The 25,089-nt window shown below is 38.6% G+C and overlaps 1 protein-coding gene across 6 annotated transcripts in view; it reads right to left on the reverse strand.

The window, feature by feature from the left end:
- Nckx30c (solute carrier family 24 member Nckx30C) overlaps positions 1 to 22,403 on the reverse strand; it is a 224,846-nt gene extending 202,443 nt beyond the window's left edge. For 3 of the 6 annotated variants that reach the window (XM_076423863.1, XM_076423862.1, XM_076423861.1), the window contains exon 1: positions 19,905 to 22,403. In XM_076423863.1, coding sequence (XP_076279978.1) covers positions 19,905 to 20,798 — 894 coding nt within the window. In that variant the 5' untranslated portion in view covers positions 20,799 to 22,403. The remainder of the gene's footprint in view (positions 1 to 19,904) is intronic. The other 3 variants (XM_076423860.1, XM_076423858.1, XM_076423859.1) reach the window with 2 other exon arrangements.
- Positions 22,404 to 25,089: the final 2,686 nt, after the last annotated feature.

Genomic DNA, 25,089 nt, shown 5'->3' on the forward strand with positions numbered 1-25,089 from the left:
ACTGCTGCGACAATGTCCACACCAAGAATCACGATCGAAAGGACATCGTTGTCTAAACAAACTCCAGAACGACCGGTATACATATGTATATCCACTGTCTTGTCCTAAGTAAACACAGCGTGCGACTTTCGTACGGCAACACTGCGACATCCCCGACATCCACGATTTAAATGTGCGAACACTGATCGGCTAAAAAATTTATATCGTCGACCCTTCGAGCCACGTGAAACGTAAAAGTTCCTTCGTTTAGGTTCTACAATAACAATTGACAACGTTGAATCACAGGACTTACAGAGAAAGTCATAGAAAAGTTGAAGAGGTCGATCAACTTTCGCAAAACTAAGGTCGCCATACTATTGCGTAATGAGTTGTTGAACGCCGTACAGGGTGTATAAAAAGTAATGGTCATCCACCCCAGGGGTGAATCTACACCTCTGGATTGGTGGACATTTGTAGAAGAAGCTCGACGCAAAATTGTTTATACCAAAGAAAATTTTTGTTAAAGTTTGTTTTTACGTCAACACCTTCTAATCACCGAGAAGAGAAAAAGTTTGAAAGCAACCATATGTCGCGAACACATAGTTATCGAGATATAAGCTGCTAAAGTTTTTGTAAGATTTCACACGATCGTCGATGAGACAGAGCATGATCGTATGCGTGCCCCGATCTGCTCATTCAGATCATAAATTTGAAGTTGCAAAGAAAGAAAACCTTAAATCCATTGTTATACGTAATGCTTCGTACATACCTGAGCCTTTCGGCGAACATGGCACCGAACGGCAATTAATCAACGGCTCATGTCTGTACGAAGCATAAAACTACTAATACTATATTATAAAATACTAGCTGCGAGGCCCTCCGGGCGGGTTGCGCCCGCACACTGGCGGTTTTCCTCAAAAGGTTGTCTGGTAACACTGTTCCGAAAGGTACCGGTGGCCGATGGGGATGAAACTTGGTGGTATTATGCGGGATAGGGAAGGACCTCAGATATGCAATTTTAGCTTCGGCAATTTATGCGTTTAGAAGATACAGGTTCTCAATTATAAATCCGTCATAATAGGTTTCCGATGCTTTGGACGCAAATACATATACAGGGTGGTCTAATAAAAATAAAAATATCTCCTCCAATTGTGGGGCTACAACAAATATTTTGTGTACTATTTGAATGGTTTGAAGGAACCATTATATTGCAAACAATATTTTTTCCGGAGGTAATTTTTTCGGAGTTATCAAAGTCATCGATGTTTTTTGATACGTAACTACATTTCTTTTTAATTGCATCGGGTAACTGATCGAAAAATACATTCAGATATGTACGAGGGTAGTCCCAGAAGTAACCGACCTAACAAAGAGAACACAAAAAATTTGGGAAAAAATAAGTTTATTAATTAATATTAAATAGCCATCAACCGCAGACTCTATCTCTTCATTGTTGGCAAATCTTTTACCACTGTGCTATTTTTTCAAGTTTGGAAAGAGAAAATAGTCTGAGGGGGCCAAATCTGGCGAATAGGGTGCGTGAAGAAGCAATTCGAACTTTAACTCAGTGATTTTAGTCACCGCGATACCGGATGTGTGAACTGGTGCATTGTCCTGATGGAACAACACTTTCTTTCTCGCTAAATGCTATTGGTGGCTGTCAAACAAACACTAAACAACGTAAAGTCTTCAGACTTCAAACTTAAGCTTTGTAAAGATTGTACTTTTTGGCTATAGTAAGTTTTCAAATAACAACCGCCAGGTATATGTCAAGTTCGAGTACTTCTGGGACTACCCTTGTATAATAACATGACCTTGACCTTGATCTGAAGGTAAAACTTTAATTTTCGAAGATCAAGATCATTTCAAGGTCATCCGAGATGGCTCCCCTCAAAGCTACATTTACCAAACATAAAGTTCAAAAGTGAACTTACAAACTGTACTCTAAAAAATTTGTTCGCAGCGAATCATCGATATTTATGGTAGAAATTAGTAGACGAAACACAAAATGGAAGAAACATTAGATGAATTTCATGTCACTGTGGTACACTTTTTATAACCTATATCAAAATTATTAAGAGGGTTAATGCACATCATTTTTATTTCGCATAAAGATCCGCAGTCTAGTCATCGATTACTCTAGGTGCAGGATGAACTAATTAGCAGTGGTTCTAAAAGCACTCGAGCCAGACAACGAAAACTATTTCGATCAAATAAAACAGTTGCCTAGCAACAAATAATTGAATTCAAACTTTTCCACACGCGGAACCGCAATCTCAATGAAGCCCCAGAGCATTGAAAACGCGGCATAAAATTGTTCGAGAAAAGTTTCGCGACGAACAAACGAAACGGAGTGTTCGTTGTTGCCGCAAACGGCTGATTCCAAAGACAACACACAAAACATGTAACGAAATTAAACCGGGATGACTGTGCGCGCTCGCTCGTTAATTCCAATCGGTGTACTCTATCTGCACACAATTATGCAGTCATTAGCGTGTCAGCGTTCCGTTTTCACTAATCAGTGCCAATAAGAGAATTATATTTCACGCCCTCGACGTTGCGTTCAATTGACAGCGTTTTCGGCACCCGCTACGATGATATTAACTCGGCAATGACAGCGTGCGAACCGTCGCCACACTGGTCCACGCGTTCGATCTAGCTGTTCATTAATATTTTAGCACTATTTGGAAGTTTAAAGGTATAGTAGTTTAGGTCGTTGGATTCGTTTTGATATCAGCTACAATATTATGAAGTCAAAAATACATATTGATTTTTAAAAATTCAAGGTGACTTTAATTATTTATGCATTAAAAATTTCTTTTTTAATTTTTTCGATTGAAATTTGTAGACTGCTGAATGTTGATTAAGTTTTGTTTAAAACATTTTTTTCTCAGTTTATCGGAAGTGTCTGATAAATCAGGTTCAGGTTTTAAATAAACACTGGATTTTATAAGCTCGATAGCAGTTCGAGGGAATATTTTTGAACATTTTGCGTAACAGAAATAAAGCAAATGAATCTTACGCCTTGAATTTTATTTATTCCATTTTTCTGGGTTGAAGGTCATTTGTAGGTCATATTGTGTTACATGGATGAATTCGTTATTTGGTCAGCTACAACATTACGTTAACGAAGATATATCATTCCATTAAAAAAACATCGATGACCTTGAAATCTCATAAAAAATAACCTTGAAAATTTTTTCCCTTACACCGTTACATGTTGCCCTTCAAACAGTGTAACTTTGTCCTAAGAAGTTTTTTTGTACAACGAAAAGTAACGGAGATATTTAGGTGTTCTGTTTCTTCGGACTCACCCTGTATATTGTACAATCTCAGAGGATACAGTGCCACGATTTTGCCATAAAATTTGCGAACCAATCGTCGCACAGTGGGGTATTTCGCTGAAAAACGGGAATAAAATATTGTAGCGTTATTTATGGGCTCACGGTCACAAATAAGTAGGTCGTTGGATTCGTCTTGACGCCAGCTATAAGATTATGAAATAAAAATTGTACTTTAACATTTAAAAAATCAAAATAATTCTTATTTTGTTGGCGAAAAAAAATTTTTTCTTAAATTTTAAATATATAATTTTGTACATGTTTCAATACTGTTCAACTTTTATTGGAACCATTTTGTCGTCAGATTATCCGAACTCTTGAAAAGTAGTGATAATGGAATGCTTTGATTACTATGTACTGAGTTGAGATAGGTGTACAAACTCTTCACAGATTTTATTCTGTTATCATCTAAATTAGTATTGTTATTAATATTTCAACATTACCAATCATTCTGTACATTTTTTTTCGATTTCAAAACTTTATTGACGATTTTGGTATACAATTGAGCTGAATTGAGCACTCCTTCTGGTACCATTACATTCTATAAAGCTTTGCGATCATAGTCCAACAAAAAAATCTTCCGAATTTTTCCGAATTCGAGAGTTATAACTAATTTAAGTAGAAATGAGCATGGAAAGTCGCAGCGTACGCGTAGTACACCTGCACCGCAAACTCTCGCGGTCGAACGCGTTCGCCCGATTCTCTACGAGATCTTACGAGGATCTTTGTTTACATTGTTGCTGCAAAGAAGCCTTCGATTCAATCGTTTCCTTGCAGTATTCAGTCAAAACAGTTCCATCATAGAGTGCTGAGCAAACTATTGAGAGCATCTATTATATTCTCTTATGTTATATTTTAGTTTTCCGTTAGACCGCGAGAGTTTGCGGTGCAGGTGTACTACGCGTACGCTGCGACTTTCCATGCTCATTTCTACTTAAATTACTTATAACTCTCGAATTCGGAAAAATTCGGAAGATTTTTTTGTTGGACTATGATCGCAAAGCTTTATAGAATGTAATGGTACCAGAAGGAGTGCTCAATTCAGCTCAATTGTATACCAAAATCGTCAATAAAGTTTTGAAATCGAAAAAAATGTACACAATGATTGGTAATGTTGAAATATTAATAACAATACTAATTTAGATGATAACAGAATAAAATCTGTGAAGAGTTTGTACACCTATCTCAACTCAGTACATAGTAATCAAAGCATTCCATTGTCACTACTTTTCAAGAGTTCGGATAATCTGACGACAAAATGGTTCCAATAAAAGTTGAACAGTATTGAAAGATGTACAAAATTATATATTTAAAATTTAAAAAAAAATTTTTTTTCGCCAACAAACAAGAATTATTTTGATTTTTTAAATGTTAAAGTACAATTTTTATTTCATAATCTTATAGCTGGCGTCAAGACGAATCCAACGACCTACTTATTTATGACCGTAAGCCCATAAATAACGCTACAATATTTTATTCCCGTTTTTCAGCGAAATACCCCACTGTGCGTCGGTCGCGTTTCAGTGTCGTGCGAACGACGGAGAGGCGAAACGAATCGACAGAGCGTGATTCAGAACGGTAAGGCGAGATAAGAGGAGAGATAATCGATGGTGGGACGAGTGACAGGTCTCTCTAGGTATTCCGACAATTTCACTTGCCGTGCCGTGAAAAATAACGAGAGTATAACCGCTTCTGGTGATGGTGCTCGCCCGGCTGATTTATCAGTCCGCGATCTGGATAAAGCAATTAGCGTTCGCGACGAGCCTCCCACGGTGCGATACATCTTCCTCGACCTCGAATAAAAATTCTTTCCCGTTCGACTGTCGTCTGGACGTAATCGTGACCCTGATGGTGACACGCCGTGTTTTTTCAAATCTGTTCATAATTTATGCACCCATAATTGACCCGCTCTAAACGCTCTCGAGTGACATTTACCTTTCCAATAAGTAGACTGCGAATCTCTATGCAAAATAAACAAATACCAAGTCGATGACAACGTACTGCAACCGAGTCAAGATTCCCTTCTTCGATCATTTTAACGCGTTGTCAATAATTAGTGGATTTTATCCATTTTTGAGAAAAATTATGTATTATACAATCTCAAATACAGAAAAATTTAAGTCAACAATTATAGTGTCCCTCAGCTATTCTGCATAGGGGTAGCAAAGCTACATACATCGCGATACTAAGATTTTCTCTTAAGGTGCTTACTAAGATTTTGTCTTAAGTTGCCAATCATTGTACAGTTTACCCTAATTGAGTTTATACAGGGTAGCCAGTAACAACTAGCACTTGAATGTCTCGGTTGTTTCTAGAGATATTGAAAAACTTTATTAACAAACGTTGTTAAGGTCAGGGAAATCTTTTGGGAATTTTTTGCAGTTGGAGAATGTTCGAAGATTTCAAGGTCACCTTCGCTTTTTTCAGCTCGACGTTTTCTATAAAAAAGTGTTGATCTATATGTATGTCGAGAAATGATTAGTTTAGCAGATATTTTAAGTTGAATTCGGCATGTTATAACTTATAACTAGACTGCAGATGTTTATGCAAATGCATATTTTTATCGAAAATAGATAAAAAAACTGGGACCTAAACAGAAATTTGTTTTGTCATTAGAGGATTTTAAAAATATAATTTTTTTAATTTTGCATATTGCATATGATTTGCATAAGTGCATATTTCTTGCATACATTTTGCATAAATATTCGACTATTTAATGCTACGCCAGAATCAATAAGATAAATGTGCCTAAAATATTAAGCAGCTACGATCCACAATTAACAGAAACAAATTGTGCAACTATTGCTCGATTTGTGAATTCAGCAATGAGAGTATTATGGCTAAGTGGAGGCGAAGATAAAGTACTATTGCTCGTCACAGATGCAGCGACGTATATGTTGAAAGCTGGGAAGCATTTGAAAATATTTTATCCGTTGTACATAACTTGTTTGGTACATGGACTAAACCGAATTGCTGAGGAAATGCGACTGCAATTCCCTTCTGTTAATAAATTAATATCTACTGTTAAAAAAGTATTTTTAAAAGCTCCACTGCGCGTGGAAATTTATAAAAATAAATTACAAAATATGCCATTGCCACACCAGAACCTGTAATAACAAGATGAGGAACCTGGTTGGAAGCAGCGTTTTTTATGCAACGCATTTAGGAAGAATAAAAGACGTCATAGAATCGTTCGATGAAAAGGAGGATTGGTCAAGTAAATCGGCGACAGAAGCATTACGATGTAAGCATTTGCAACAAAATTTAACATTTATTCAGAGCCATTTCCAAATGTTACCTGAAGCCATGAAGAAATTGGAAACATTATCTCTAACGGAATCTATAGATTTGGTAACTATAGTTATAGAAAATTTAAAAATTATACCCGGTGATTATGGAGAAAAGGTTACATATAAAATGGAATCTGTATTGAAACGAAATGTATTATTAAAAATAAGCAAGATTTTGAAGGGTGGACACGTTGAAGGACCACGAGAGGTTCTGGCACATCATTGGGGTAAATTTAAATATGCCCCTATAACATCATGTGATGTAGAACGCTCTTTTTTAGCGTATAAATTAATTTTAACAGACAAGAGGCATCAATTTACAATCGACACTATAGAAAAACCTATTGTTGTATATGTATTGTAATTTAAATTATAATAAATAAAACAATCAAATAATTACTATTTTACAGATCCATACATGCATTCCCTATACATACAATATTTAGCATATACCTTGCATACATCTTGCATATATTTTGCATATTTTTTTCATATTTCGATATAAATTCGATATAAATTCGATTATAAATGTATAAAGATCCGCAGTCTAGTTATAACAAGGCACAGCGTGGGTACAGATGCGACACAATGATGTTGAACGAATAATGGTCCCCTGTCTGGTCTTCCTAAAATTGTTTACCATGTGTGAACCCTACTAGCAGCAAGATTCCAGTCGTCAGAGCGATTTCTCGCGGGTGCAACCGATCGGCAGACTGGTTTTCGGCGTATTGGGGGGCCCAAGTATGATAACAACAAGGCACAGCGTGGGCGTTATCGATTGTCGTTGATCCTGCCAGTGTCCTGTAATCGAGGATCGTCGCCGGTGTTGTATGACGGCATGTAGAAGCCGCTCGCGGCAATAAATCTCTGGCGTACGCGTGCGTTCCCTCGAGCGTTGGACGCCACGACGCGTTCATACGGAAAGTTCCGCGAAGTTAATTACAAGAGAGCGGTCCCCGTTGCTCGTTACGTGTGCAGACTGTAGACGAGAGTGGCGTCGGCCACGGGATCCTCTAAATGGAATTTTCATCCCGGTGCGAACCGTAGAGAGCAACGTCGCCGCTTTCGGTACAGAAATTGAGAAGCGACTTCCTTGAATTCCGCGATAAATAAGATACTGACGCCCCTTTCTCCCTCTATCTCATCTAGCAACTTTTAATTAAATTTCCCGGCCGAATCATTTCAGCCGTCGCGTCGCGTCGTCGTTTCCCTGTGCGATCGCCGCGTTTAATTACGCGACCTCGGGGCGAAGAAACAATCGTTCCATGGATTTACGGGGGACGGAGAACGCAAACGCGCATAAATCAATCGGCCGAATAGAGTTTTCGCCGGCCGATTAATTTATGCATTGGCCGACGCCGAATTTTGATTTATCGCGCAAATATTTCGACGGACAACGCGGGACAACGTGCCCGGTCGATCGCATTGTGCGAAAGGGATGGTAGAGGCGTGCTATAGCGATCGATCCCCGCGTTGGCGGGGGAGGAATTGGTTATCTGGAGAACACGCTTCACTGGAATCGTGATTCCGGAAGAGATCACACCGGCAGAAAGCGTCCAGGAGCCAGCGCTCCCTGGGAAACGCCTTTTATTCGCTTTTTCTTTAGGTTGCGATTTATTTCAGTTTTTCGTTTTAGGGTTCGCCGTTCCTGTGTTGCGTTTTTATTGATCAAATTGGAAGAAATGCGGCGGAGAGAGTAACCGAATGCTACCTAGATAGCCTAATAACGATCCTGGAGTGATGCGACAAAAGTACAAGAAATTCGAAATCCATCAATATATTGGCAATGAAAGCCATTCATGAGTATATTTTGCATTAAAAAAATAGATTAATTCAAAAAACTTTCGTTTAATTAGTGAATTTCATGTTATATTTATTTTTTAATCAAATTGTCCATGTTATAAAAAATTGCAAGTGACTTTTGCGAATAATTGTACCCTCTGATTGTAGCTATATTCAGTGGTCTACACAGTTGTCGCGTTTCCATGCAAGTGAGAAGGACAACACAATAAATTTGACACATTTTGTAACAGTTCATCATTTTTTGCTCTGTAACTGTTTAGTGAATCCTAATAAATTTTGAACATAATTAATTACATAATTTTTACTATATATAAAAAAACTGGAGTTTCTAGTTGTGTTTTTTCAAGGTTTAAATAGGGTTTGAAGTGGAATTTTATGAATTCTCCATAAGAAAACGTGTTAAAATGTGCAAACTTTAAGTTGCTATAATTCTTAAACGGTGCAGTGAATCGAACCCGAACTTTGGTAATTGCATTAATTAATAAGGATTATATCTTGTCAAATTTTCAAAAATTTTTTTGCGTTTTTATATACCTCCAGAACATCCTTAAGAAAGAGGGAACAGTTGTTATGATAGAAAATACGCTTTTAAATAAGCCAGCAAATATCAATTATGAAAAATATAGGATAAATGTATCTATTACTGCGGGCGTACGTTTTACTGCGGTATTTTTTCCTAATGAGGTTAAAATACGTAAAAATAAATATTCTGTCATAAATAAATTTCTACAATTCATGAGAATGTGTTATCGTTGGGGAGGCGAATAAACTTGCCAATCATACAAAAAAAAAATGTTATTGATTGTATTTTTTAATATTTTCTTGTGGTGTATTAGGTTTTGAGGGCCACCAATTTTTTTTGTATTCAGAAGACATCATTCTTCCATAAAATTATTACACATATTATTATTTCATCATTAGACTGCGGATTTGATGCATTTATAACAAAAATTGGTACGTACAATTTAAAGCTGTGGATATATATAAACAATTTAAGAACATCAACGTATTAGTTTCAGTTTACTAAAATAATTAAAGGAAGAATGAAATTTTTATTTAGCTTCTGTGTCTTAGCATCGACGCAGACATTTTTTATATTGCATAAGGATCCGCAATCTATTCATCATACATAAAGTAGGAATAATATTAAAATAAAGTACGATCGAAGCAATAATACCGCAGTAATCGGCACAATTGCCTTATATCGTAACGATCCTGGTGTGATGTTTGATATGTTAAGAATGAAATGTTATATTCAATAAAAGTGTATCTATCACAGTGCCCGAAAAATGTGAAGATTTCGAACATATTTTAAATCTAATAAATGATGAAAAATCAAAATAGTTCACCATGTAAGATCAATAAAGATAGTTTAACAATACAGGCTCCAGGGCCTGCAAAAATCACGTTGCACCCTCGTCAGAGACCGATGTAGCCCTTCAGTTCGATCACCAGCCTTCAAAGCTGAAGTTAAACCGGCACGGGCGTTCCTTCAGAAATTGTAATCTCAGAGCTAATCTGACCGTTCGCGAACCTGTGTGCCACTTTTTCGCGTCCCGGTTGCCCATGGACGCGGAAGATAACCCGAAACGTAGAGACAAAGGTCGATGGGTGAAGGGGGATGAGGAGGGGGGATGGTTATAGATAGAAGCAGTAGACTGCTTATAGCCTGCTCGACGGGGCATATTAAAAATATATAGGAAAGTTATTATTGCTATCTGTTCCCGGGAAAATGTTTCTGAAAATGAGCCCAGCAGGATTCAACGGTGTCAGAATAATGCGATCTAATCAAATTATAACTGAGGCCATCTTTTTCTCTCAGCAGGAATCCTTTCAAAGATAGCCTCTACAAGCATCCGACCACGTTTTAATTGTTCACTTGAGAAAAATGAATAACGATAATTGAAACCGACGTTCAATCGCGATATAATTATAACTTCACATTGGAAAGTGTAAGCATTGAACGGGTGCGACAACAGCAATGACGGGTAAACAGAATAGCAATCATGGAGTCTAATAATAATCAAAAACGCGAATTCGACGTACAGTCATTATTAAATATTTCACGCCGACGCGACACGAACTTGAAAAGTCACCATGGAAATAGATTAAATGAATTTACACACTATGGATCACTTTGGTCCCATGGAAATCACTGACACATTTCACCGACTCCAAATTTGACCGACAATAGCTTTGACCGACACGATTTTGACCGACAACAACTTGAGACGACCACAGTAATAACCAACAGTAACATTGTTTGACAACAACGTTAGCCAACTGCGTATTTCTCCTACAAAGATTACCTCAGTTAGCGTATTGTTGAGATCCGAGTCGCATCGTACGTATTCGTTAGAACTACAATTCTTATTGTGAAATAATTATATTTTTACATAAAAGTAAAAGCGTTAGTGCACTGAATAGTTAAAGAAGAAAATGTCAGCATCATCTGTAGAAGGTACAAATTCTGCAAAAAGTAATAACTCTGTTATTGCAGAAATTATATTATCAAGTAAACGAAAGTTAAAGATTTGTATAGACGGATTTATATTCAACAAAAGTAGGAACAGAAATGATTTATACTATTGGACGTGTGAAAGAGGAGGAAGAAATGGCAATGGTTGTGATTGTACAGCTACAGCCATTACAGTATATTTTAATAATGAACACATTGTCCGAAAGCATGATACACTGAAGCATAATCATGCTCCTGAGGTATCACGTTGCGATATATTAAAATCTTGCAATAAAATGTAAAAAATGGCAATTAATACTAATGAAAAACCTAGCGTTATTATAAGAAATTTAAAAGTAGAAGTAAATAAGTATACCCGAGCATATATCTTCCGAGTGATAAGAATTTAAATGAACAAATACGCTATGTACGAAGAAAATTAAAAATTCCTGAACCACAAAATATATATCAGAATTGTATTTGCCAGAAGAATGATCAAAAACTCTAAATGGAGAGCAATTTGGAAAAATTGTAAAAGATGGTTCACACTGCATTATACTATTCACTACGTGGGAAAATTTAAAAATATTATCTAAGAGTAAATGCTGGCTAATGGACGGGACCTTTAAAACACTTCCGAAACGAATGTTTTCAACGAATTAAAATTGCTGCTCCACCTGAATGCAATAATATAATCATGTGGTTTGATAAATATTATGTAAACGGCACAGTTCAGCAAAGCGAACGTAATAATAATAATCTAATTGTGTGTCTTCCACTATTTCCACCGGAAATGTGGAACGATAACAATACGATAACAATTTATTCCATTTTCCTCGAACGCAGAATAATGTTGAACCGTGGCACCGGCGATGGCAATGTTTGGTAGAGAGAGATTACGGCTTATTTACTATTATAAATAGTATCCAAAAAGAGCAACATACTGTTGAAATCATTCTAGAAAAACACGCAGTCGGTGAACAGACAGAAAAGAAAAAGAAGAAGGATAGACTTGCAAAGGAACGTATTCAACAAATACTCAGAAATCGTACACATTACACAGCCACAAATTTTTTGCAGGCATTAGCACACAATATTAGATTATAATAAATTTAATATAATTAATGTTTTTGTTACACAATTTATCGAATGTACTTAAAATCTTTGTTATATTGATCTAGACAAGTTACTAACAACGAGAATATTATTCTCCTTGCAACTATTATTTTTATCGCACAATTAATTGAAGGAAGCTTAAATTTTTCTTATTTATTATGTTAATATTTTCGTTGTCATACATGTTTTTGTTGTTATACAGTCCATCAAATGTATTTGAAATTTTTATTATATTCATTATTAGTTAAATTGACTTCCTTTTCGCTATTTTGAGAATAATATATTGTATCTAATACTTTTTAAGAACATATCAATTATATACAAATACATTCTGTTCGGTTTGGTTTCACTGTGTTTCTTGTTAAATCTGTCCTCTCAATCACTATATCAAGAAAAAGTATATAATCGATGAGATAGTACATCCTTATTAGTGAACATCATATCGTGCATATCGTTGTAAATCGTGTTATTGTTGATTATTACTGTGGTCGTCTCAAGCCCTTGTCGGTCAAATACGTTGTCGGTCAAAATCGTTGTCGGTTAAAGGCGTTGTCGGCCGAAGCGATTGTCGGTCAAATCTGGAGTCGGCGAAATGTTGTCGGCGAAAACCGTGTCGGAGAAATCTGTGTCGGTGATTTCCATGGGACCCGGATCACTTATACACATACTGATTTTAAAGCAACAACATTATTTTATTTTTAGTCCGAAACCTTGGAATTAAAAGGTAAGGCAAGGGGTTAACGATCGGCAGGGTTCATTGTTAAATTAAATTAGGTGTCCCGGACGCTTTCGCAGGAAACGAGCATGAAAATGGCGGCTCGCCCGCGAAACGACTAAATCATTCGTCCTGTGAACCGCGGGCAAAGGGACGATGGTTTTTTTTTCTTCTCGCGGATCCTCGGCAGCGGCGTCGTCGCGTCGTTGGCGGCGCGTTTCTGCAATTCCGAATTACGCGCGCGTATAAGTGTACTAATTAAGCGCGCCGTTGGATGCAACGCGGGTAATTGGACCATCTCCCGCTCTCGCCGGGATTTTTCGCTTGAATTTGTTCATCAAGTTCGACCTTGCGCGCGATATCGTGGCGCGAGCGCGCGCGCGCACGCCAAGCAGAACCGAACTGAGTTGAGGGCTTGCCACCACCGTTTTCTTACCGTCCGACTGGAAATCCTGTTTCTATCTCCTGACATCATCCTCCGAAAAGGATTACTGCACTCAGCTTGTTCCGTCGATTGAAAAACAACGACTGCAATATTTATCAAAATCCTCGGCGTGGCGGACCCGCTACTACTACGATTATGCACTTAACTGTCTCGATGGCCGCTTCGAAATTGCTGGGAAAACTCCTGACGTATACTCTTTTACATTTCTTAACTTCAGTGAATATCACGATTTTCCTGAACGGACAGCTTGAGTGAATTGTTTTAGTAGAATTGGGAAAGTGCAATATGTACATGCATACAGTTGGTGTACAAAGTATTCGTACACCTTTTAAAAACGAATAACTTTTTCAAATTTGTACCCAACAGCTTGAGTTTCTTTGAGACGTTAGAAGAGTTAGTATACTAGCTAATATGTAAATCATTTTTTTAAATTGCTGTTGGTCGCAATTGCGAAGGAAAAAGTAAAGGGCACGATTTTTACATTTTTTATCTTTGCTTGTAATGAAAATTTAAAACATGTATTTCGTAAATGTAAGTAAATTACATATATGAACAAAGTTTCATTGAAATCGGTTGACGCATAAAAACGCTATGCGCATTGCACGATGTAAAAATCTTTGAATTTTAGGGTTTGCGATTCATTTTATTAAATCACAGATTCTTACAATTTTTTCTGCTTTCGATCAATTATATTTCATAACAACCTAGATCGATTTTGATGAAACTTTGTACATGTATACATATAACTTAATTAGGCCTACAAAAGGTACCTTCTAAATTTTCATTACAAGCAGAAATAAAAATTTTAAAAATCATAACTTTTACTTTTTTCTTCGCACTGGGGACAATAATAATTTAAAAAGAAAATTATTTACACATTAAGTAGTTGAAAAAAACTCAAGCTGTTGGGTTCGATTTTGAAAAAGTTATTCGTTTTTAAAAGGTGTACGAATACTTTGTACACCCACTGTAGATGCTTCATCGGTAGAAAATTTCTGTTACACAATTTTAACACGTCGACTGTTGAACAATTCCAGAGTAGAAACTTATTAGTAGACTGCGGATGTTTATGCAATTTTCAATGATTGTAGACAAATTATAAGAATGCGGGACCAAATAAAATCCACATTTCATTGGTAATAAAATTTGTAGTTCCAAAATAAATGAAAAACGTACTAAATTCTGTCGAATTTGATACTCCAGCATCTTCTGAAAATGTTTATAATTGTGCGACCTGTCAAGCAGAAGAACGAATGTTTTATACAAACAAAGAGGAGTAACGAAGTACTAGAATGGACATTAAAAATGAAATCGATAAATGTCAAAATCGCGTTAATGTAATTATTCAAACGAAGTAATATATTATACATTGACAAGTATCGTGTGAATTTTCTGTATGACGTTCGCAAAAATATTCGCAACTGAACGTCGTCTACCGAAGAATTGAAACAATTTTGATATTTGCAAATTTTCGATTCATAGAAATGTTTGTAAGTTTGTTTTGTTTCAGACACCTTCGATAACAGAATTGTCAGTTGATTCCTTCACCTGTATAAATTAATCTACGAAAAAGCACATTTGTCTAAACACCGTCAGAAAATTCGTCCCCTGAATACTGTTCATTCTCGAGAATTCGTTCTCGAAAATTTCTCGAGAAATTTCATAATTGGTTATTTCTCATTTCTCGAGAAATTTAAATCTAGGAAAATTCTTATGGATCTCATTTATTTTATAACATATTTTCGGAAATGAACAAATACGTATGTCCTACCATCAGTCAAGATATGTTACATTTTAATGTAGGTATTTATTAAATATCACTGTTACTTGTGATTATACGAAAAAATGTCAGAGAAGAAATTTGCACTGTTCAATAAGGTAAATATTAGGCTGGGGAAAAAGAAATCCATTATTTTTACGTTATCTCAAGCGGAGAAATGATAGATTTCTTTTTCGCCAACCTAATATAATGGCAAAATAAAAACATTTTTTGGAAACCATATTTCGAAATTTCAAGGTCATCGTTACTTTTACTTAAAGGAGGTCATATAATTATTCTATATTGCTATCCAGAAAAAAAATACAAATCCAACTATGTGTCATATTCCATAGTTAAGGTGAATTTCACAATTTCCAAAATTTTCAATTTAAGTGCGCCACGTCATCCTTTTATCCGATCGATCTCAAACTTTGCACAAATTTTTTTCTCACCTAAAGGAACGATACTGGATAGTTGCTTTGCATTGTATCTCGATAAAAATTTTTCTCCAAGTGTAGCTTGGGTCCACCTTAATATTGGACAGGAATAAACATTGAGTTAATATTTTTTGCGCTTTCGATAAATATTATCAACGATATTCCAAATATCATATGTTTTCCAATATTTTTTATTTTATTAAAAATTCTAGAGAATTCTCGAGAAATATAGTCTTCTTTCTCATTTCTCGAGAAATGAAAAATGTTGAGAAATCAAGAACACTACCCCTGAATGAGAATGTCTATCACCGCTCTCCCCGAGTATTACGGATATTTAAATAATAGGATATTACTGGAAACGATTCATATGATTAAACATCCTAGCGTTAATCTTAGGTATGAAACACCTATGATTCAAGAATATTACGCAACACTACTGAACTAGTAGTGTGTTATGATGAATCCCTTCCTAACAACTTTGTTTATCATCCCATATAAACATCCCAATTACATTGTTATTTAACACAATAAGTTTTCATTATGTGGTCACTATTGATGGTTATTCAATATCACCAGGACTCTATGATATACATGCAGTTAAAAATGTTGGTTCTTGACGTTTTCACGGTTTGAAATAACCGCCAAATATCAATTGGTTTGTGTTTCGATCTATTGATTCTGATTTTTTTTTTTATTCAATGCAATTTGAATCTCTAGGTAGAGATTATTTTGCAATACATAATTTTTCAATACATTGTGATACTTTTTATAATACAATACAAAATATAAATAAACGTCGGTCAATACTCAAGTAGTTTTAAAGATATACCGTTATATTAAACTTTTAGATCACAGGCCTTCAAAAACGAGTAACTTATTTCGCATACTTCCACCGTAGGTCTGGGGAATTGATTCTGATTGATTCTGTTTCTATTGGCTTTGCGTCTCTGCTTCAGTAGCTTGTGTGACGACATGGTAACAACACGTGTTTACAGATTTCAATTTCGTTTTTAAGAATTTCATAAAGCAAGTAAGCGATTTCATTACAATAATACTAAGTTTTTTGTTAAAAAAAAATTTTCAGACGCAGTTTTCTTCTTTCTTGAGAATGATCCATATAGGGATCGAAACGTTGAAAGTCTAATTTAACCTGCAAAATTTGCTTTTTATGTAATTATATAATCGAACCGTTGCGCCGAGAACACTATTACATCATTTGATAACGGGTATTACTTATAGTCCATCCAACTCCACGTTTTTTACACCTAGTATAATTATATCCTGAAACAGTAGCATTCTATCTTCTGACCGTTCAAAGTCACTCGACCGACTATGCACTTCTCGTGACCCTCTTCGAGACCAGATTGCAAAAACTTGAAGCTTAATCGTCGCTTTGTAAAATCCGCGAGAGAAAACATCCTTGTGTCTGTGTGCTCTCTGGTGGGTATCGTGAATTGGGAACAACACGATTTGAAAATAAACTTGCTTTTTTTATCGCGGTGCAGGATCGATGAAGACGAGTTGAAACGAGTCGTTCGATGGCCGACGCGACGCGACGACGCGACGTCCGGCGAATTCCGTTCTATTAACCAGAGTACACAAAGGATAACCCGGATCACCGTGAAAGGATCAAAAGTAATTGGAAGAACGTTTCCGATGAGAAATGGGGGTTGGAGAAATAAAAGGGGTTGAAAGAGGGGGGGGGGGTGAGAAAACGAGACCGTGACGAGACGGGGATAAAACGAGCTTCGATGATCAGCAACGGCTAGGCCAATGTCGCGAGGTCCGCGATCCTGTGATCGTTTTGTTCGTCGGAGCATAGGGAAAAAGAAACGAGAGCACTGTCCGTCAACGTGACGGAGAACAGCGTCGACGAGCAGCCGTGCGAACGGCGGACGAAGTCACGCGACGCGATCCTGACGGGAACGAAACCGAAGTAAACGTAACTCGAACGTGAAAGCCGTGAATGAGGGACAATCGATCCGAGTCCAAGCTATAGAAAACGTTTGAGGATCCATCATAGGGGATCTCTGAGATCGCCATTGCCCCCGTAGATCGAAAAGCATTGCCTCGATTGCTCCCCGCAATTTACAACCCAAATGTTTCAATATCTACACTTCTTGGAGATAATATGGTTCAGACGCGTAAATAATTTATTAGATTGTGACGCGAGTAGCAGAAAAGTCTTAATATTTATATTGCAAATGGCATCGTGTCGAAATCTGGAGATAATATTGATTGTAGACACATGCTGATAATTTATTGGTTCGTAATTTGAGCAGTACATGCAGTGTGTGTGTGTGTGTGTGTGTGTGTGTGTGTGACTCAAACAATTAATCAAATGTTCGAACAAAAAGAAAACAAGTCACAGTGCACCTTCCTCAGAATCTTGCTTAAGATTATATATCAACATATATATGTATACGAAAAATGTAAACATTGCGTCGGTACTTCACGACAGTTTAAGCCCTGTACTCGTACAAAACGGACGTGTATTACGAATTCGTATTCTGTGCATTATTTGATCATTTGTTTGTGTTAAGCTCAATTGTGAAAAATTCTTATCTTTTTGGCATTTCTTAGCACAAATAGAATTACTGGTAAGTCATAACGTTATTTTTGAACATTCGAGAATACGTTTGTGATCAAATAATTAAAAAAAAAATATATCTTTAGTCATATTTCATAATGAGACCAATAAAAGCAAGTAAAATATCAGAAATTAAAAAACTATTAATATCTGGGCTTTCTCATATCAAGGTTTGGGATTGTATGACCAGTGAGGGCGTCGGATGTGTTGAAAAAATTGAAGGTCGAATGACTGCAACATCATACACATTCATCCTGCAGAAAAGTTTAATTGGAAGTTTGGCAAAATGGAATAAGAACGCAGAAGAAGTCATTTTTCAGCACGATAACGACCCTAAACACAATGCAAAAATCACCAAAGAATGGTTAACAGCTCATGGTTTTACTGTTTTAGACTGGCCCCCACAGTCTCCCGATCTGAACCCAATAGAACACCTATGCGGTTTACTAACAAGAACAGTTGTCGACTTCGATCACAATTCAAGAAGTATTATTGAATTGTGATCAGAAGTTAAAACCGCTTGAAAATATATTAAGGCTGAACAGTGTAAAAGTTTAGTAGATAGCGAAAGGTAAGTATACTAAGTACTAATATTTCATTTTTTCAAATTCAAAAATTTGATCATTTCATAATTTGTTAATTTCATTTAACTTTGTTTAAAAAGTGTAACATATTTAAGTTAATTCTGTATTATATGAACTACGAAAACTATGTATGTATTATAATAAAATATTTTGTTACATATCTTATTAACATGTGTTCAATTAAATAAAAATTTAAACAAAATTAAACATTTGATCAATTGTTTGAGTCACTGTATGTCAATGTTTTTGTAGTAACAGTGCATTTGGCATCGTGTCGAGATCTAGAGAAATCATTTATTCCGAGGACACGTGGATCATTTATCAGATTGTAACGTGAGAAGCAGGAAAGTCTTGGTATTAACTTTGCATCGTGTCGACATCGAAAATATTGGCCCTAAACCTACATAAATAATTTTAATCGTGACAGGTTCATCGATTCTTAGCCTTCTTATCGTAATGGTTGGATCGTGGATTGTTAAGTTAAATTTGTCAGCGATAGTCGGAAAAAGTTGGAGAAAAGTTCGCGTACTCCGTTATGCAATCCGTTCGATCCCAAACCGAATTAGATCTTCATTAAAATCCATTTAATATTAAACTTCCCGGAATTTTAAAATGTCTTGAGTAAGATATGCAGGTGCTTGTCAGAGTTAATGGCTTTCCGTCTGCTGTCCTATGAACTAGCAGAGTGCGATGCATTTCTTATGGTTGTGGCATTGAGATCGTTCCTAAATTGTGACATAATGTCAATGGACGAACGTCGAACACTTATCAATGGACTTCTCGTTGCTTTTGTAATTATTTTTCCAAATGCATAGTTACTAGTTACTACAGATGGACAGTGTGGCAACATTTTGTCGATGCAGAGATTTTCGTTCGTTTTGCATCGTCTTTGACTGAATGATAAACGTTCCCAAGCTAGCATATTATTTCTTTGGTGATTATGTTCTTCATTCTCTTTTTGGGTTGAAATTGTCAAGAAGAAACAACGCAACGTGGCGATGCTATTAGCTCATTCCACAAATAATTGAAAACTTCCTTTAATATCTTTCGACAGTGTGAGATAGCGAAACATGATCACAGTCTACAGAAACATGGAAGAGTAAAACAGGTAATTATGTTTCTGTGTTTCATTTTCGAAGGATATAAAAGGATTTGTCTGCAAGAATGCAGATTTACTTTCATATTTTTCGACAGGGTGACCCACACGAACATGATCACAACCTATAGCAGGGAGTTTCGAAGATGCGATTGCGTTTTCGTGTTTCAGCGTCGAAGAATGCATATGGAGATTCGCATGATTCGCGGAGACACGATCCCTAGTATGTGATGGTGTGCGTGCGAGGGGTGATCGTACTGGGGATCGGTAACGGCGACGCGTGTTACATACCGAGGGCATCAGCTGATCGGTGGACCTGACCCGAGTCACCTTGTTCCTGTAAATCAGTCTCTTGGCGAGCTTCTCCATCGGCTGGTTCCACTTCATGAAGCTCACGTACGCCAAATAGAACATGAACAGCACGAGAGCTTCATACCAGTGAATGTAATTATCACGGAAGAAGTAGATCAGGGTAAGCAGGCTGGCGCTGTAAAAGGTGCAATCGCGGAACAGGGGCCACCATGTGAGGGACAGCACCGTACGCGAGAATATAGCGCACATGCCGATCACGAACAGGATATTGAAGACGGCGGATCCGACGATGGTGCCGATACCGACATCGTCGAACGACACGAACACGCCGATGATCGATGTGAACAGTTCCGGGGCCGAGCCGCCGGCCGCCATGAACGTGGCACCGGCCACGTCGTCCGCGATCTCCAGTTTTTCGATGATCACGTCCAACGACGGCACAAAGAACTCGTCACAGACGATCGCCAGTGCAACGAACATGTACACAACGCCCATTACATGCAGGATTACGGCGCCGCGACGCCTCTCTTCGAGGGAGAACAGATCCACCGGGAAGAGTGGCGCTTTCTCCTCGGTCATGTTGCCGCCGACCTTCTTGTGATGATGATGGTGGACGGTAGCGTTGTAACCGTCGACCTCATTAGGGTCCGTCTCGCCGGACGACACCGAGCCGTTGGGCCCGTAGGCCACTGGCCAGGGCGTAGCTGTCGAGCTGGTGCCCTGAAGGATGACAGGGTTGTTCGGGGACGGCCTGTGTCCTGCGGAGCCGGCGGGGCCCATCGTCAGGGCCAGCAGGGCTGAGACCAGTACCGCGGCTCCCAGCCGCCTCCTTCTCCTCCAACATGTACCCCGTTCGCCACCGGCCACGATCATCGTCGTCGTCGTCGGTGTTGCTGGTGCTTGTGCTGGTGTATCGCACCCTCGAGGACGTTCGCCGTCGTTAGCGAGTCCTCCGTTCTCCTCCACCTCCTTCTCCTCCTTCGTCTTCTTCTTCTCCGTCCTCCTCCACCTCCACTTCCTCCCCCTCCTCCTCCCCCTCCTCCTCCTCCTCCTCCGATTCCTCTCTGGCCTCCGTCGCCGTTTCCTCCTTTTTCTCCACCACCACCACCACCACCGCCTCCTCCTCCTCCTACACCTCCTTCTGCGTGTCGTATCGTGTCGCGGCGCGGAGGGTGTACGCCAGCAGAGGTACCCTACTAAGGCTGGGTCATGTTGGAACACCGAGGAGCTGCTCTCGCATGCTCCTCCACCTTCGATGGTTCCCTCCGACGAGTGGATCTACCTTTACGCCGCTTTTCTTTCCCCCCCTATTATTCCGAACCCTTCTTCTTACTCCTTTACCTCCTCTTCCTCCTCCTCCTCTCTTTCGTCGTCGTCTATCTACTACCCTACCCGACACACTCTGAACGACTCTCTGAACCCACGGGGTTCTCCTCCGTCTCGACTCTTCCCATTCCCTTCTCCCACTCTATTCTCTACTTCCTTCTTTGTCTTTGTCTGATTTTGTTACACACTAGCCGATAAACCTCTATCGAGAGTCCACCTCGTCTCGTCCTCGAGCGTTGTCCTCGCGCAGTCTCTGTGTCTATTTTCTCTCCTGTCCGCCGCGGTTCCACTCCAATTGGAACCGGATCCGCAACAATGTCACTGTTTCGAAACGACACTTCCGGAAAATCCGAATGTAAAATTGCAAATAACAACGGTTCCCGCCGCGCAACCACGGTCTCTAACTACCGACGATCGTCAACGTTCCGTTCGCGACACCGTTCGCGATCTTTGTCGGTCGTGTTTCACTGTTCGCGGCCGCGCGAGACGATCTCGTGTAACCGTCGTGTTCCTCAACTTCACGACGGTGTCATGCACACAGTTCTGGTCTTCGTCGTCGTCCTCGTCCTCGTCCTCGTCCTCGTCGTCGTCGTCGTCGTCGTCGTCGTCGTCGTGGTCGCTAGGATGCGGTGGATGGTGCATATAACCCTAGATGGATATACAGGAGCAGCAGAACGGCGCCCCCGCCGCGATGCCCGCCCGCTGCACACTGGAACAACCCTGTTCCGTTCCTCTCGCTCTCCTCTCTCTCTCGCACTCTCTCTCTCTCTCCCTCTCGCCCCTCTATGCCCACCTTCTCCGTTACTTCCCCGTCTTCCTTCCCCACTCCCCATCGTGTTCCTCTTCGACCCCCTCTCGTGTGATCTCTTCCATTCCACGCGGTGACACGCACACCCTCTCTTTTCGATTCCTCCTTCCCTCCGACGTTTGTTCCTCGCATCAGCTTCTTCCGTTTTCTTCACCGACATTGGGTGTCCTCTGTCCTGCTCCTCCTGCTTCTTCTCCACCGTCTCATCCTCGTACTCCTTCTCCACCTCGTCCTCCCCCCGGCCCCATGCTATTCGTTTCGTTCCTCTTCATCGCGAGGCACCCTCTCGCTTCACCCTCGAGCAACGTCGTCGTCTTTCTTTCACCCCCAAACCGAACCACGACAGGATAGCGTCACTGGTGCCATCTCGCTCTAAACCCCACGTACTCCACACCCTGACCAACCCTCTCTCTCTCTCTCTCTCTCTCTCTCTCTCACCCCTCCGTAGCTTATCCCTCTTCTTCGACAAGACGGCCCCTCACCTTTTCAACCCCACGAGTCAATTTCTCTCTTTCCCGCGACTCGACCATCTCTTTTCTCCGACAAGTCTCTTGTCTCTTTCTAGCTGCATCTCTCCTCACTCCTTCTAACAACGCCACCCTGACCCCTTTCACCGCCACCGACCAACAACCAGCCACCCTCCCTATCTCCCGTTTCGCTCTATGACAAGCGACACCCTACTTTCCTCTTCGTCCCGCTCGCAAAATTCCGCCCCACCCTGACAGTCACCTGGACACCTGGTGGTGGCACACCGTTGGAGGTGGTAGCAGAAACTGCACACCAAAAGACCAACCTTCCAATGTGTGCAAGCTTCCTGGAGAGGATAAAGCTGTGTGAGTGATGGAGAGCACGCGGCTGCGCAACCCTCGCCGGGCCTCCCGCTCGATATCGCAGAGCCGACTCTACGACTCAGCGTTACGAATCCGACATATACCGGGTGATCGGGATATGTCTGATCGTCTCCATTTATCGAACAGACACCGTGGACTCGCGATGGACCATCGGCCCTTTAAACGACGCGCCGACATCGCGACTCTCTGCACCCACGCCTGTTCTACCCTTACGCCCTGGACGAGGATATTTTGACTACCACGTGTCTAGACGGACAGCATGCTTTTACTTGGTCCCGGTTAGATACTAACTTTTTCGGGGATCGACACTCTACTTTACTATCACATGGTTAATTCGGACCGTGTTATGGCGAAACCGTGTTAATGCAAACGTTACCATGATACGTAGACTTATTAGACTCACTTTTATATTTTCCTTATCATCAGAGAATGAAGCGCACCTAACGTTAACTCTTAAACTAATTGTACTGTTAGCCTGAAGCGTTATCAACGAGGGGATGATTTTATGCAAGCCATGATCTTGATAGAGCCGTGCAAGTTTTTAGGTCTCAATTACGTTTTACATATTCTTTTACACTATTTCTACGGTGGCTTTATGTACACCTATTTCAACTTATTTTTTTATGTAGACTCATCACCTTTTCTGCTCGATAATTTCTCAATTAATTTGTATTGAAAATTTTTGTTTTTCGACACACTTTGCAAGGAATAGTGTTAATCCACTTCTTTGAGACCAGAGCTGGGGAAAATAGTATTTGAAATAGTAAATAGTAAATAATCCCATTTATTTTACAGTGTCTGTACAACTTTGAAAATAAAATATTTTATTTGATGCAGTAATTTTTGAAAATAAAATATTTTATTTTTTGCAGTAATTTTTGAAAATAAAATATTTTATTTGTTGCAGTAATTTTTGAAAATAGCATTTTATTTTAAGAATATTGAAAATATTTGGACTTTGTCTTTATTTTCAATTTCAATTTTAAATATTATTGCTCAAAATAATGGTTCGCATTCAATAGATTTCCGAGTATAAATAGTTTCCTGGTGATAAGATACACTGTATGTTTATCAAGAAACCTCAGTAGGCACATGCTGTGAACTGAAGTGGATATACGCAGTAATAGCAGCAATCAAACGGAAAAATAAAATGAAAATGTGGCAAATGATATAGTTTCTTATAGTAAGTACCATTTCTTCTTTAAATTATTGCTAAAATAAGAAATATTAAAGAAGTAATGCGATTTCTAAAAGTATTGGGTATAACGATGCAAGAAATAAAATATTCTATTTTGTGTTTCAGATTATTAAAATAGAAGTATTTTAATTTGTGTTTCAGAATATTAAAATAGAAATATTTTACTTTGTGTTTCACAGGATTAAAATGGAAATATTTTATTTTGTGGATGAAATTGTTAAAATAGAAATATTTTATTTTGAGGTTCAGATTGTTTAGATAAATAGAAGTATTTTATTTCGAGGTTCAGTTGTTCAAATAGAAATATTTTATTTCGAGGTTCAGATTATTCAAATAAAATACTATTTTCTTTAAGCAAAATAAAATCTAACATATTAAATAGTGTTTCAAATATTTTTTTGCCCAATAATGCCCACCTCTGTTTGAGACCAACATTGACTCGTTTAATTATTTATGAATAGACTGCGGATCTTTATGCAAAATAAAAAATGTTTGCATTCATTGCAAGACACAGGAGGCAAATAGAAAATTTTCTTTTCTTTTAATTGTCTCTCATTAAGCTGAAATTAATGCACTGATGTCCTTAAATCTTCGTAATTCGTCCACTGCTTTAAATTGCACGTGCCCATTTTTGTCATAAATTCAAAAAATCCGTAGTCTATTTATGAAGGATGCTGTTTTATGTTCACCCTTGACTGACCGTATCCGAGTCCATTTTGACTCAGGATCTCAGAAGTATGATCTAGCCATTCTACTCTTGGTAATTAATTTAAATTGGAGACTGTTTAATAATCGTGTGGGCAACGGAAATGTAAAAATAATAGCAAAGTTGGAAGATTTGAGATTTTGTATTTGGAAACTGTATGTGTCGATATGCAATAGTGTCCACGTAATAGACACTGAAACCAGTTTCGCGATAAAATCCGTTTAACGACACAACTTTAATGTGCGAAAGGAAATATAGTTAATGGGTACCTGGGT

Source organism: Lasioglossum baleicum, chromosome 5 (assembly GCF_051020765.1).
Source record: "Lasioglossum baleicum chromosome 5, iyLasBale1, whole genome shotgun sequence".
NCBI lineage: Eukaryota > Metazoa > Arthropoda > Insecta > Hymenoptera > Halictidae > Lasioglossum > Lasioglossum baleicum.